Here is a 13,888-nt window from a genome sequence, read left to right as displayed (position 1 = left end):
CATTCGCCACAAAACGCTGTTTATTCTCGGCTCAGTTGCGTCACCTCTTAGAACTGGCAGCGGCGAGTTCTGCAACATAGCGGGGCTCCGTGTCGACCATCTCCGCACCTGCCGCCTACCCGGGCAGGCGCTCCCGGTCTCGGGTGCGAGGAGACAGCTGCATCGATAACAACGAGAAACAAACCGTGTCTGTGCCTGCCTCTGGGCGCTGCGGCTGCTCGCCAAGCCCGGGAAAACGCCGTTACAGCTTGGAGATTTACAATTATCGCTGAATTTAAAAAGGAACCAAGGCAGCTTGGAGTTCAATGTGACTTCTCCGAGTTAAGGAAAAAGCCCGAGGACACACCCTGTAAAAAGACTAGAAGAAATCAGCAGTCAAAAGTAAGTTCACAAAGTCATGAGGCTTGTAGAGTCACCGTGTCTCAGAAACCTGCCAGAAGAAAAAAAAATAGCTTTAAAGGGAGTAACACTTAATTCTATCTAAAGCTGAGCAGAAGATGTGTACACAATACACATGCTTGTCTTATTTTAATACTGACATTTTAGGTTATTGGGATTTAGTATTGTAACTCATAAATAATTCAGCAAAACGTGAACATTATGGGTCCACAGACTAATCAAAATGCTTTTTACAGCTCTCTTACTTTTAAGGTAATTCCATGTTAAAACACTGATTAAGTCCTTTTGGACATAAACGAGATTTGAACGTAACTAGGACGGCTGCGAATGGATCAGCTGCAATCATGGTCAGCTGCAAACACCATGATTTTTAGGGTAGAATCGGCAGGCACCACGCCCGGGACAAAATGTTTTTCACCAGCTTGTGTAGAGCATGTTTTAAAGCGTTTGCTAGGCACAGCTGAAAGGGGAATCCTAATTATACATCTCTTTCCCAGATGGCGCAGAAGCTCTTAAGAGGGCTTAGCGCTTCCCACAAAAAGACTTTCTAACTTTCCCTCCAGTGCCCTCTTTCGGCTCAGGATCCTGCGTTTTCTCCTCTCAGTGATGCATCAATATCCTAACGTGCGGTCGGCTGCAAAACCGTCTCATGATGTAGCAGGCGGGCCTCACGACGCTGTCATCACTTATGACAGTGCCGCCAGGGCTAAGAACACCGGTCTCGACTCACGGCCAGTATGAGCTGTGAGCACCGGGCACGCCTTCTGTCTTCTGAAACTTCAGCGAGGCGCCATTACGGTGACTGATTCTCTCAGACGTGGTAGTTCGTAAAAGCTGTGCAGGTCTCTGCTCTCTGCCCTGTGCGCTACGAATATTGTGACCAGTGAAGGTTACAGCGTTCATGCCGATGTTGTTTTCGCCGCAGTTTCACTGGGAATATCGCGGAAACGGCTGAAAGGCGGTGTTTACTCCTACAAAACGAAGACAGCTCCCCCTGCTGGGCGAGAGGCACCCGGTGCTAGCGCTGACGACAGCACGGTTTGTCCGACACAAAGGACTGCTTCTGACAAGCACCACGCCAGCCCGTTCAAGAGCCACGTTGCTTTCAGGATGGCCTTGAAAAAAGAGAAGGAAGATATGGCAAGCAAGGGCGAATACGAACCTCCGCCTCTTTCAGAACTACAGAAGCTCCTGTGGATGGACAGGCATTCCACCGGACATGTCAATGAAGTCTGGCCTAATCTCTATATCGGAGATTCGTATGTACAGTACTACATACCTTATAGTAGATAAAGTAGCAATAAGGTGCTTGTGTGTAAAAAAATGTTGCAGTAGAGTGTTATTTTTCCATTACATTTGGGTACACAAGAGTCTGGAAAAAAGAGTGCCAGCAGCCAGCTGGCATGGGCACATTGGTACCAGTGCCAGTACAGTAACTGCACAGCAAGAGAGTGGCACAGAACCAGCCTTAAACAGGACCGAACTCTCCACACAATCAAGCTTTTTATTGCTGAACCTGCACATATTGTATTGGAGTGACTAGAGAAAGAAAAATACTCCGTATGTTACACATTTAAGTTTTATCCACTAAAACACGACAGATTAAGAAAAATATTAAGAGATTTAAATGGTAAGAGAAAATAGTGAGGCAGGCGAGGAGTGCAGCTAAAGAGGAGAGAGAAATTTAAAGGCAGAAATAGTCAAAATAGTCACATCTCCTCCATGTTAAAGATGTTCTTATAGGAGAAACATTATTATAACATTATTTAGGAAGACTTTGCATAACTTCTTTAAGTTATCATTCTTTAGAATGATTATTAAATGCCGTACGTTTTAAAGAAAAGGCTATTTAAAAAGTAGTAGCAATAACAATAATGAAAAAAGACATCGAACCTTTTCTTTTTACTTTGTTTAAAATGAAATTTAAGGTACACGGCTCGGGACAAAGGCACTCTGTTTAACCTGGGAATCACCCACATCGTGAATGCGGCAGACGGGCGCTTCCATGTGAACACAGGCGCCCGTTTCTACAGCGACATGCCGGTACTGTATTATGGGGTGGAGGCCGATGATCACCCGGAGTTCGATCTCAGCCTCTTCTTTTACCCCACGGCCAGATTCATACGGTCGGCCCTTTCGCAGAAAGGCAAGTGTGAGTAACGTCTGGAGGACTCCAAGAGAGGTGCCCGTGGTATTTTGACTTTTGCTCAGATGTCTGTGACTTCTGTTTGTACCATAGGTTGATCTCAAGCAGAAGTACTAACAGTAGTAACTGTGAGAAAGGTTAATCACATGCTTATTGTTGAAAAAGTGTGCAGCAAGGTCTTGTCCTAAAATCGTATGGTCAGGACTCATGTGCTTGGGCTGGTCCCACCCTTTAGTGCTTGTAGCATGTTTAAGCTGTAAAGCTGCCAGCCAGCCAGCCAGCCAATCAATCAATCAATCAATCAAAATGAATGCTCTAAAGCTGCAAGCCAATCAATAATCAATCAGTCAGCCAGCCAGTCAGTCAACCAATCAAAAGGAGTGATCTAAAGCTGCCAGCCAGCCAATCAATCAATCAATCAATCAATCGATCGATCGATTGATCAATCAAAACTAGTGCTCTGTATTTCCTGCAGGAAGAGTGTTTGTCCACTGTGCAATGGGAATCAGCCGCTCTGCAGCACTGGTGCTGGCTTTCCTGATGATCTGCGAGAACCTCACTCTGGTCGATGCCATCAAGACTGTCCGCAAGCACAGAGACGTTTGCCCAAACTCGGGATTCCTGAGCCAGCTAAGAGAGCTGGACCTCGCCCTGATGCTGGAGAGGAAGAGAAAGGCAGCGCTGTACAAACTCTGAACGGGCTTTCTTTCTGCTGAACCAGCGAAATATGCGTATGCTTTGAGCTGAGTTTTTTTAACAGCCTCGGAGCAAGAACTGTTTTAAAGTTCTGTTTTTACAGGAGGGTTGAATTGTGCACAAAAATCCAGCATAGCTGTAGCTGTAAAACTAACTTGCCTTAGTTGTTTTGCTTTTATTTTTTTATCTTCTTAAATTCCTCCTCACACATTACACACTGGATTGCAGTGAAAATGTGTAAAGTTTATTTCCTTCTAAAATACAGTATACCAATGCAGTAGGTTAACACACACATTCTGTAATGTCACTTTCTATCCATTAAGTTACAGTATATACAGAGGGTGTACAGGCTATTTAGAGAATCTTCTTGTGGATTTTTTCAGTGTTATTATGAGGCTGTCATTTTATTTACTAAATTAACAGGGCTTGTTCATTTAGCTTTTTTTCTAAAAACACTTTTGAAACATTAAAGATATATTTTGCCTTGCCCTGTATTGCACTAATATAGTCGTTCAAGGATGGGAGTCGAATTGTACAGCTTGTCCCCATCTTGGCAGTGGGACAGCATTCATCCAGTGATCAAGCTCAAAATCATATCAGCAACCTTTACAAAAACACCATAGAGAGCGCCATTGAAAGATTGTCATTTCACAATCAAGGTATCAGAGAGCATGTGTGAAAAATGTTGTTTTTATAGAGATAAATAGGCCTTTCACCAAGAATAGCTAGAAATCAGGATAAAGCGATTTTGTAAAATAATGGAAATCCTATGAGTACAGTAATAAAAGAACCTGCCATGATGATAAAAGGAATTCGGTATCACAAGTGTAATGATTTCTTTGTCACACTTCGTCTTAGTAGAGCATGGAGAAAAGCAAATGAAAGATTATGTGTTACATCACTGTCACATTTAATTTTCACATACCATACCTTTATGCACTTTACATACTGTAATACTGTACATACTGCACAGTGAGTGCTATTTCCATCATCAGTTCATCAGTTCCAGAGCTCATGTTACTAGGTTTGTCTTTATCTCAACAGAAGAAGCACAATATACTTCTTCATGTTGCAAAGCCTACACCTCACCTATTTAAAGGAGCTGGTCATCCTGAGTTACTCTGCTCTGCTGAAAGTCAGATGTCTGTAGAGCAAGGCTGTTCAGTCTGGATCATGGAAGGTCTGTCTGTCCATGTGTTTTCAGTCCAATGCTGCTCCTAACAAGCTAAACCACCTGCTACCTGGCTTAACAGGAGCAGGTTAACAGCTTCTCCCAGCTCTTGCACCTTCACCTGCAGACACACCAGCCCTTCAGGACCAGGACTGGACAGCTCTGCTCCTGCATTAAGGATTTACTAGAAATACAGTAAGTATTGACTTCTTATTACAGATTGAAAATCCTTTATCCGAAATTCCAAAATCCAAAAACCGAAACTTTCCAGCTCACAGTGATGTCATCGATGACGTACCCTCTCTCTCAAGTTTCTCGGACCTGATGTAGTTGTAATGTCTGGGGCTGCATTTATCTTCAAGTTTGTAAGCAGTGATCATCATGTTTTGTTTTGTTTTTTTGTACAGTCAGTACAAAATGTTATTTTTATGTGAGATCTGAATTTCACCTCCATGTATAACTTGACTAGCGTCATTACTTGTACATTACTTTAAAAATAAAATGATGACTTTTTTCAGTTTTCAATTTACCTGTAATCATATTCAATGCTTTGTTTTTATACCTTACATAAAACAATACCTGTATAGTAAAAAATAAAATACAAATGGCGTACGTGTACTGTAACTATTTAATCAAAACATGACATCGTAGGTGGAGACTGATATTTTACCTTTCTGATGGTATTGTTAAAAAAATTATTAAAAATTTAATAAAACTACATTCAGGGTATATGTATAAGCTATATTATGAAATGTAAATGGATATTGTGTTTAGACCTGGGTCCCATCCCCAAACTGTCCCATTTTATAGATGCAAATATAAAAATATTCCGAAATCCAAAAAAAAGCCGAAATCCGCAACACTTTCCGTCCCAGGAATTTCGGATAAGGGATTCTCAACCTGTACCTGGTGATTGTAATTGCAAGAAATGTTCATTAGCAGAACACTGTCCATTTAAGATCTTTGGCAGAAGGGCTGCACTATGCACTACAAAAGATGAGATGTGCTGTGCCTGCCTAGCCAACCCTGGGCTTTGAGAGATACTCACAGAAACCAGTGTTACCACCTTGGATCCTGGCCCTGGCTTTGTCTGATCTCAGGAGCTATGCAGGTCTGGGCTGATCTGGGTCAGTACAGGGATGGGAGACCTCCAAGGAAAAGTGGGCTGCTGCTGTAAGTGTTGATGGATCACGAGGTGGTGCTCTTCCATGTGTGCACCAGCATGGTGAGCTGGTACAGTACATTGTGTTGCAAGAGGCACTGTCCTCTGCATGAGACAAACTGAGGTCCCAGCTACTTGTTCATTTAAGATCACATGGCATTTTAAGAGTAGGGATGTTAAAAACCCCACAGTGTCCTGCCTAAATTCCACTCTTGTACAATCTAGCCACCGAGAAGTTCCCCTCCTTAATTCAACTGGGGAAGTAACTGCTCGCTCCTCCCCCTGATCTGCTGGTGCAGAACCCATGTGGATGCTGTACTTCTGGGGTGGGTATAACTGCGCTGAAGGAGGGTAACCGAACCCGTCACAGAAGATGATGTCACCTCCTTGGAACCTGGGTAGTGCCAAGGTTTCCCATGGCAGGAGGCCTGGCCCTGACCTCTCTGCCTTGTGGAAGATGTGCCGCGTGGCCCTGGCCCCTTGCGAGAAGCCACGCTAAAGCCCCGAGGGGCAAAGCTGTGCTTGTCACACGAGGAACGAGGCACAGCTAAGGCGCCCCCTTCTTGCACCCCTCCATGGTTTTGGGGGGACAGGTTCTCAGTTCTGTAAACACCAATGCTGTCAAGGCAGCTTTACCCTTGGTGCCATTCTGGTTTATATTGCCACAGACATGGCTTCCTTCCTGCCTCCAGCAGGGGCTGCTGTTACAAAGCAATCCACACAGCTCCACTCACGCCAGGTGGTCACCAGCCAGTGACACTGCAAGCTGCAGTCAGAGCGGGAGAATGAGTCAGCATTTCAGTCTGAGAGGCTGGAGGCCTGCAGCAAAAACCCCAGTGACTTCAGTCATCTTTAATCCTGTGGCACCCAGAACACCATTCTACACCTTCATGCAGCAATCGTCCCTTCACCCTAAGTATCAGCAGATAGTAGATTCAAGACCTTAACAATAAGTCCAGAACTGTTTCAGTAACCAGACCTATCCTTCCATGGATAAACAACCCTCTACTATTCCTGTAGAGCTGACGGCACAGGGTCAGTGCCACAGAGAGCTGTAGCTGGAGTCAGGGTAGGGTTTCAGGGGCTCGGTATGTGAAGACTTGGCACATGTGGGGATTCTCCATGCAGGGTTGGGAACACGCAGCAGAGGTCAAAGCCCATAGATCAACGCCCTAAAAATATCATTACATTCAGTGTCCGGCACCAGGACTGTTCAGACTGCATCATTTCCAGTTGGCTTTTCACAGCAGCATGTGGCGAGTGCCGTCTGACAGAACAGGCTGAAGGTAAGGAAGACCTGAAGAGTCATTTTTAAATTAGAATAAGGGGAAAGACACAAAAGTAGTTTAGTTACTCCCATCTTAAAATTCTGACTTTTTAACACTAGAGTTGAAAAACAAACTGTGATTTTAAATAAGATTAAAGACTTATTTAAAATAAGATATTTCTTGTACTTCATCTTGCTGTAATCGCAAAACGTTTTAGCCATGTAGTGTGAACCTGAATTGTGGTTTTACTTTTGTATTTTCACTTTTGTGAACATTAAAGCCCTTTCGCCATTTCCAATGGCCCTTCTTAATTTTCCTAAGCTTCTTTCACCTTGAAATGTCTCTGGTGACGTTATTGTTGATTGTAGCATAGTTATTCATAGTAAGTAGTTCTTTGAGTCTAAAATACAGCCAAGCAATGCCTGAAAAAAAATTCAATGAAAATGAAGATCACGGGTAAAACTAATGAATATGAACTATTGTAGTTTGCTAATAAAGGGCAGTTATTTAGGTCCAGTACCCTGAGGATGTGCACTATTTACAACATGGAAACAACAATATAAAAACTTGTCTTGGAAAGCAGGACCAATGCCTTACTAAGTGTTGCCTGCATGATCTCCCAAAAGTTATTTTGTTAAAAATGTTTTAATATGAACTCTCCCTTCTAGGTGAGGCTTAAAGAAGAGAAGGAAAAGAAGGGAAGAGAGCAGAGCAGAGCCCTGGGCCTCTGTAGAGAAATGGCTGCACACGGCTTGCGGGCTCAGAAAAAGAACGCGTACGCCGCCGTCCAGGTGGACCCCGAGAGCGACTACGCCACCCCCGGAGCCTTCGAGCTGGAGAGGCTGTTCTGGCACGGCTCCGCGGCATACACGCACGTCAACGAGGTGTGGCCCGGCGTCTACATCGGGGACGAGTAAGTGGAGAGCCTGGCTAAGGTTAGAAGCACCGCTCCGATCCCATCCTGACTGAGGAGGATTAAAACCCCGAGGACGGCAGGAGGAATCTCTTGGCCGCGGCTCAATACCGTTCCCAGTAAAAGCGGAGGGAGATGGAAACACTGCAACAACCTCTTTTGGACAAAGGAGTGGGTTTCTCCCTAGAGTGCGAGCATGCCTCCTCCTGCCAGGCAGCAGGCAGCCCATCTGCGCCACACATACTGAGGGGTAATAGTACCCAGCTTACCCAGACTGCCCAGCAGCGAGCCCCAGAGATCACGGAGAGTCTTGGGAAGGGGCTCTTCCAGGAGAGAGACCACAGGGCTAGGAAGCTGAGCCCCACTGCCATTCCGTTTTCAGTTCAGGAGATACCAAGTTCTCTCCCAGTTTTTCTTAAAACACTCCACCAGGACCTGCTCGTGTTTCAGCTTCTTCAAGGGTGCCGAGTGGCTCAGGGTGCTTCCCCTCTCAAGACTCCCACTATGGTCCTGGATGCTGAACTTTGAGCTTGGTCCTTCAGGCTTGGACACATTCCTCAGCTTTTCAATGTGCATCTCACTCATTTAGAAACACATTACAATAAATGTGAAACAATAATTTGCTCAACCCCGGGTAATTCAATAAGAATGTCCATAGCTTTAGGTAATGCTAATGCTAAAAGATTCCAACTCGCCCTTATGTGCTTTTTCTTCCATATGCAAAACATCCTTTCACACTGTTTGATCTCAAGAATGTCTTCAGGAAAAGTATTTAATAGTTGGGAGTAGGAATGGAATATTAGGCAGTTTCTCACACTACAAAACCTTGGCTAGATCCCGAGTTTCATTTCACTGCTTTTGAACTCAGCGCGATGAAAGGCATGAAACCGTACCTTAAGAATGGCTGCCAAATCCATTCCTATTCATTACAGAGTTTGGTCATGAAATTAAACTCCATTGGAAACTATTTTTGGTGATCAATCAAGTGTCAGTATAAAGAGGTTGTGTTACGTTTTTCAGCACAAAGTTAATGTCGAGGCAGAAGATGAGGCATTGAACAGGTGTGTGGATATTCCCTGCAGGAAGACGGCCCTGGACAGGTACACCTTGGAGAAGATGGGCATGACGCACATCCTGAACGCGGCCGCTGGCAAGTGGAACATCAGCACAGGACCCGAATATTACAGCGACATAAACATCGAATACTACGGCGTCGAAGCTGATGACGTTCCGAGTTTCAACCTCAGCGAATTCTTCTACCCTGCAGCCAAGTTCATCGATGGCGCTCTTAGCAGACCCGAAAGTAAGACAGAAATAAGAATATGATTATCTTTCCACGTCTGGAAATGCAGCCGTGTGGAATGCAGATGCAATGAAGGTAAACATTGCTAGGGATGATGAAGACCTGCTTTTTGCACAGAGGTAATGACATTTCCATAGCTGGGCAGCTCAGCATTTTCTTACCTGCTTGAAGGTGAAAGATTGTTATTCAAACTGGGATTTCATTATCAGTTTATCCGCGTCGGAAATAGAAATAGCGGGAGCAACAGAGCTATACCAACACACACCCACATGTAAGCCTGCCTTGTCCTTCTCTTCCAGACAAGCTCTTGGTGCACTGTGTCATGGGGAGAAGTCGCTCAGCCACGCTCTTCCTGGCCTACCTGATGATCTACAAGAACATGACCATTGTGGACGCCGTTAATCACGTCATCAAGCACAGGTGCATTTTGCCCAACCGTGGGTTTTTGAAACAGCTCAGGCAGCTCGACATCGATCTCCAGCTTCAGAGGAAAAAATTAAAAGAAGGCACAGCCTCGAATGGAGAAAACGATGAGCAAGGAAAATGACAACTTCATTTTCAATAATTTTTACAGAAGGGGTCTATTTTTTGTGGGCTTTATACTCTGAAAACAAAGACGGGAAGGAAGTATGCATAGATAATGGCAAAAAAAAAAGTATGGCCAGAATTGGATTAAATGCTTCTTATCCAATTATGTCTCGTGAAAAAGTTTTAGAACATTTTCAAGAAGCTCCCAGGAGAATGGTCACAGGCTGAAGGTATGAATGTGTTGGCAGCACCAATTTAGAGACTGCCGGAACATCACGTAACCCAAATGCTGTCGTGCACAAACTACTACGTGCTTGACATCGGGGCCGTGCAATTGCAATTCACGATTACGATGATTTTGTGCACTTTTACATGTGAATGAAGATTCCAAACTGTCACAGCAATGCAGAAATGTTCACAATGTTTCTTCAGAAAGAAGCCAGATTACAAATAAGGGCAGTCCAATAATGGCTCATCATAATTTATTTTATGCTAAAATGTACAGCATTTTTTAAGTGACTGACTAAAAAGATAACTCATAAATACAAGACTGTCATTCTTTTCTATTTTTGTACACATATCCATGTCCCCTCTCATCCCTAACCAGTCACTCTGTACAGGTACAAAGGCTACAAAAAAGCAATATAAACAGACAAATACAATTTTGCTTTTTACATGCGATCTGTTAGCTTAGTTTGGTCTATTCACAGGCTACTGCTCTACGCTTTTTTGTAAAATATAAATCCAACATTTTATAAAGATACAAAAAAATCTACAGATGGAATGAAAATGTAAGTTTAAAGGCATTTTCATAAAATAGCAACTTTGGACTAAATTTACGTTTTTATTTTTTAATTCCTCCACATTTCTGGACTTTGTTCTTGGAAATGCTTTAGAATTGTATGGGTACAAACACTGAGATATGCTTCATTATGTAGACAGTAATCAGTTTGCATTATAAAACAGAAAAGCTGCCTCCTTCAAGGAAATTTGTTACAAAAGGTACTCAATTATACACAATTAGCAATAAAACCTTTCAAACTGAACAACTGAAACGAGACTAAGTTTACAATTTTTTTACAGTATTAGAATTAACAAAAATATAGTTTAATCTTCCTCCCCTTGCAGGGAAACCTAATCAAGGCCATAAGTTTTGAAAATGGCTTGCTATTAAGCACAACACTTGTACAGTACTACTTAATGCACTGTCACTAACAAAGACATCATAGCATGCTAAGTGTCACCTTACAAAAAATAAAACAAATTTACAATAATTTAAATATATAAAGGCATAAGTATGGAACATAAACTAAACTTCAGTACTGCTGGACAGGTACACTTAAAAGGCTCCAACATCCAAACATTACATTTGTAGCAGAGGCACATTAAATGGCTCCAACATACAGGCTGCAACCCCACTGCAGTGTGAAGCCTCCCTTCACTACAGCTCTGCATCGCAGGCTGCACTCATTTAAAAGGATAAGAACGCAAAATCCCAAAAGTAAATCTTCATTTTTTTTTTTTTACGACATGACGTAAGGCTTCCCATTTAAAAAAACAAAACAAAAACCAGAACAAAGCTCTGAATTAGGCCATCAAAAAACAAAAACAAAAACGTTGCATTCATTCATACCAAGTGCTGGTTTTCTAAAACGGACAAAATCGAAAAAAGAAAAAGAGAAAACGGGGCTCCAGGCATAGCTGTGCATTACAAGAGGGATATGCACTTCGAACTCGCAAGGAACGCCACCCGATTAACGTCTCATGAAAGGGCCGTTCAGAGACTGCTTGGACATGCTCGTATTCATGTAGCCATGGTGGCCCGCCGGGCTGTACATCATGTTGCTGTGCGGCGGGCCCTGCATGGGCTGCTGGGAGTATGGCTGTGTTCCCATCATTCCCATCTGCATAGAGTACTGGGGGGACTGGTTCATGTACGCGTGGTTGCCATGGTAGCTGCTGTTCATCATCGGCTGGGTCATTCGGTAGCCATTCATTGCATTGAGGGGATTCATGTTCATGGAGTTCACATTGTAAGCGGGGGCAGGCATGAGATTCACGCCCATGTTCATCCGCGGCACCGCGATCGTCCTGGCGGGCGCCTGCATGGCCACGGACTGCGGAGCCCGCCCGTACATCTGCTGCTGGTGGTGGGGCAGCGGGGCCGACTTCGATCGCATCGCGAGGTGGCTCTTGCCGGGCATCTGCGTCTGCAGCCTCTGGGAGGGTGGGATCCCGATGTTGGGGGCCGCCATGTTGCGCTGCAGGAGAGGAGGGGGCAGGTTCATCGGCGGGGGCGTCAGGTTGGGCGGGGGCGTCATCGTGGACTGTGCCTGGGGTCCCCCCGGCACTTGGTGAGGAGACTGGGATAAAGACACCAGGCCCGTGCTGCTGAGCGGCGAAGAGAGGGACACGCTGTTTGCATAGGATGTGACAGAAGCTGAATGATTGTAAGGCAATGGATGGTCCATGAGGGTGTTGGTTAACTGCTGGAGCTTCGCTAGGCTGAACGTCGCCGATGGCTGCGAATAATGCCCGCCTCCGTAGTCACCCTGGCTCATCCTTTCGTATATCCCGAGATTTGGGTTGCCGGATTCCGGGATGTCGGCCAGTTGCATGGGCGATGCGAAGTTGGTGGCCATGCCGCACGGCGGCAGCTGCTGCTGGCTGTTGCTAGGGGGTCTCTCGACCACACACCCCTGGGGGGATTTGACGCTGCAGTTCTGCGGAGAGTTAATACTGTTTTGAATCATGCTGCAGCTACCATTAATGCTGGCCATCTGCTGCGTCACGGCACAGCTGCTCTGCGAGAGGCTGCTGGAAGAGATGTTGCTGTACGAGCAGCTATTCTGGGACGAGTTATTTCCACAAATGCTTCCACCCAATGTGGAATCGTAGCTGCTAGGGTTTTCGTAGTTTTCTGTTGTGCTCTCAATACTGCCAAGATCGCTAAATCCACTGTCTACAACCTGCTGTGAATGGTCGGAGACAGAAGGGACATCCATCATTGGACTTGTTTCCATGTTCTGTAAAGAGGGCACTGAAATAGCACTCTGATCAGGGCTGATCTGTGTATAGCTGTTCTCCAAAACGGAAACGGCTGGGCTGTTCACAGAGCGAACAGACTGACTGGGGTGAGAATGGATCGATGACATGGGACTGCTGTGATCTGACTGCGGACAGTCATCAATCGTGGTCATTTGAGGACTTTGGTCAGCATGGGCATAGCTTTGTAAGCTCCTGCAGGCTTCTTGTGTTTCCACACAATCCTGGAAACTGTTCTCCTGCTCGTTTTCCTGGGTGAGGGACTGCACTGCCTGCACTGTTTCAGAGTCGATTTCAGCGCAAACTGTGTGATCCTCCTTTATCACAGGGCTGAAGGAATCGCCTTCCTTGTGGTCCAGGTCATTGTGATTTTCGTCATCCGACTCGGAATCTGGCAGGTGATCCGAGTCAGCCTCGTTTTCCTGGATCTTGCCGTCTAGGTCAGCAGGAAGATCTGCGCTACAGTTCACAGCTTGATCACTGTGGTTTTCTGCTTCACCATTCGAAGCATTCGCATCTAAAAAAGTTTCTTGAAACTCGACCTGCACTTTCAACGTCTCCGCGCTGCTCTCCTCCTTTTCCAGCTCAGTGGAATCTACATGGCCATCATCTTCATCATCTGCATCGTGATCCTCATTATGCACAGGCTCCTCCTCTTCGTCGTCATCTTCCTCGTGCTCTTCCGCACGCTCAGCGCACTGCTGCTCCTCGACTGCGTTTTCACTTTCCTCGTGGTCGTCGTCCGCGGGGTCGGGGTCTTCATGGCCTTCGTCGTGGCTGTAGGCGTCTTCTGGAGAGCCCAGCTTATCGAAAAAGTCTTCCTGCTTTTTCGGGAGCAGCTGTTCGGGACTCTGCGACTCGGAGAGCAGCTTCTCGAGGTCTGTGTCCAGTGGCTCCATCTCTTTGCAGGGCTCGCTCTCCTCCTCTGTTATGGGGGGAGTCTTGTCCTGGGCTTCCTTGGTTTCTTCTGCCAGAATCTGGTGGTCAGCCTCCATCGGGGTTTCTGGGGGCGTGTAGAGGTTCAGCTTGAACCCCATCTTTCTCTCCTTCTTGAGTCTCCACTTGGGGGGCCCACGCTTCACCCCTTTCGGCCAGCCCTTCTTACGCTTCACGGGCTGAGGACTGTCTTCCTTTTGCACCAGCCCTCTAGAGCCTATAAAGAAAGAGACGGGTCAGCAACATAGTGTTTTCATATTTCTCATATGAAAAGGACACAGAGCTTACACGTGAGAAAGACCTATCTGCTACATGAAAACT

General features: G+C 45.3%; 3 protein-coding genes across 6 annotated transcripts in view; 2 read left to right on the top strand and 1 right to left on the bottom strand.

Annotated features, from left to right (window-relative positions):
* Positions 1–66: 66 nt before the first annotated feature.
* Positions 67–4,053, top strand: LOC148834608 (dual specificity protein phosphatase 13B-like). The gene is made up of 4 exons (XM_088915657.1): positions 67–381; positions 1,325–1,658; positions 2,328–2,545; positions 3,021–4,053. Exons 2-4 carry the CDS (start codon positions 1,510–1,512, stop codon positions 3,239–3,241), a joined length of 588 nt encoding a protein of 195 aa, XP_088771783.1. The 5' UTR covers positions 67–381; positions 1,325–1,509; the 3' UTR covers positions 3,242–4,053.
* Positions 4,054–6,712: 2,659 nt separating this feature from the next.
* On the top strand, positions 6,713–11,270 carry dusp29 (dual specificity phosphatase 29). The gene is made up of 4 exons (XM_088915654.1): positions 6,713–6,860; positions 7,511–7,755; positions 8,838–9,058; positions 9,358–11,270. The coding sequence occupies exons 2-4, from the start codon at positions 7,580–7,582 to the stop codon at positions 9,603–9,605; spliced, it is 645 nt and encodes a 214-aa protein (XP_088771780.1). The 5' UTR covers positions 6,713–6,860; positions 7,511–7,579; the 3' UTR covers positions 9,606–11,270.
* kat6b (K(lysine) acetyltransferase 6B) overlaps positions 10,043–13,888 on the bottom strand; it is a 42,751-nt gene continuing 38,905 nt past the window's right edge. For all 4 annotated transcript variants that reach the window (XM_088915649.1, XM_088915651.1, XM_088915648.1 and 1 more), the window contains exon 17: positions 10,043–13,784. In XM_088915649.1, coding sequence (XP_088771775.1) covers positions 11,341–13,784 — 2,444 coding nt within the window. In that variant the 3' untranslated portion in view covers positions 10,043–11,340. The remainder of the gene's footprint in view (positions 13,785–13,888) is intronic.

Source organism: Atractosteus spatula, chromosome 5, assembly GCF_055471065.1.
Source record: "Atractosteus spatula isolate fAtrSpa1 chromosome 5, fAtrSpa1.hap1, whole genome shotgun sequence".
Classification (NCBI taxonomy): domain Eukaryota; kingdom Metazoa; phylum Chordata; class Actinopteri; order Semionotiformes; family Lepisosteidae; genus Atractosteus; species Atractosteus spatula.
The sequence above is the reverse complement of the archived record's forward strand: the minus strand, read 5'-3'. Positions and strand labels throughout refer to the sequence as shown.

What these genes read in the sequence shown, in the direction of transcription:
- LOC148834608 (XM_088915657.1), top strand. Translation starts at nt 1,510, where the DNA reads ATGGCCTTGAAAAAAGAGAAGGAAGATATGGCAAGCAAGGGCGAATAC. An exon ending in AATCTCTATATCGGAGATTC is followed by an intron (nt 1,659 to 2,327) that starts GTATGTACAGTA and finishes ATGAAATTTAAG; the next exon opens with GTACACGGCTCGGGACAAAG. An exon ending in GTCGGCCCTTTCGCAGAAAG is followed by an intron (nt 2,546 to 3,020) that starts GCAAGTGTGAGT and finishes TATTTCCTGCAG; the next exon opens with GAAGAGTGTTTGTCCACTGT.
- dusp29 (XM_088915654.1), top strand. Translation starts at nt 7,580, where the DNA reads ATGGCTGCACACGGCTTGCGGGCTCAGAAAAAGAACGCGTACGCCGCC. An exon ending in GGCGTCTACATCGGGGACGA is followed by an intron (nt 7,756 to 8,837) that starts GTAAGTGGAGAG and finishes TATTCCCTGCAG; the next exon opens with GAAGACGGCCCTGGACAGGT. An exon ending in CGCTCTTAGCAGACCCGAAA is followed by an intron (nt 9,059 to 9,357) that starts GTAAGACAGAAA and finishes CTTCTCTTCCAG; the next exon opens with ACAAGCTCTTGGTGCACTGT.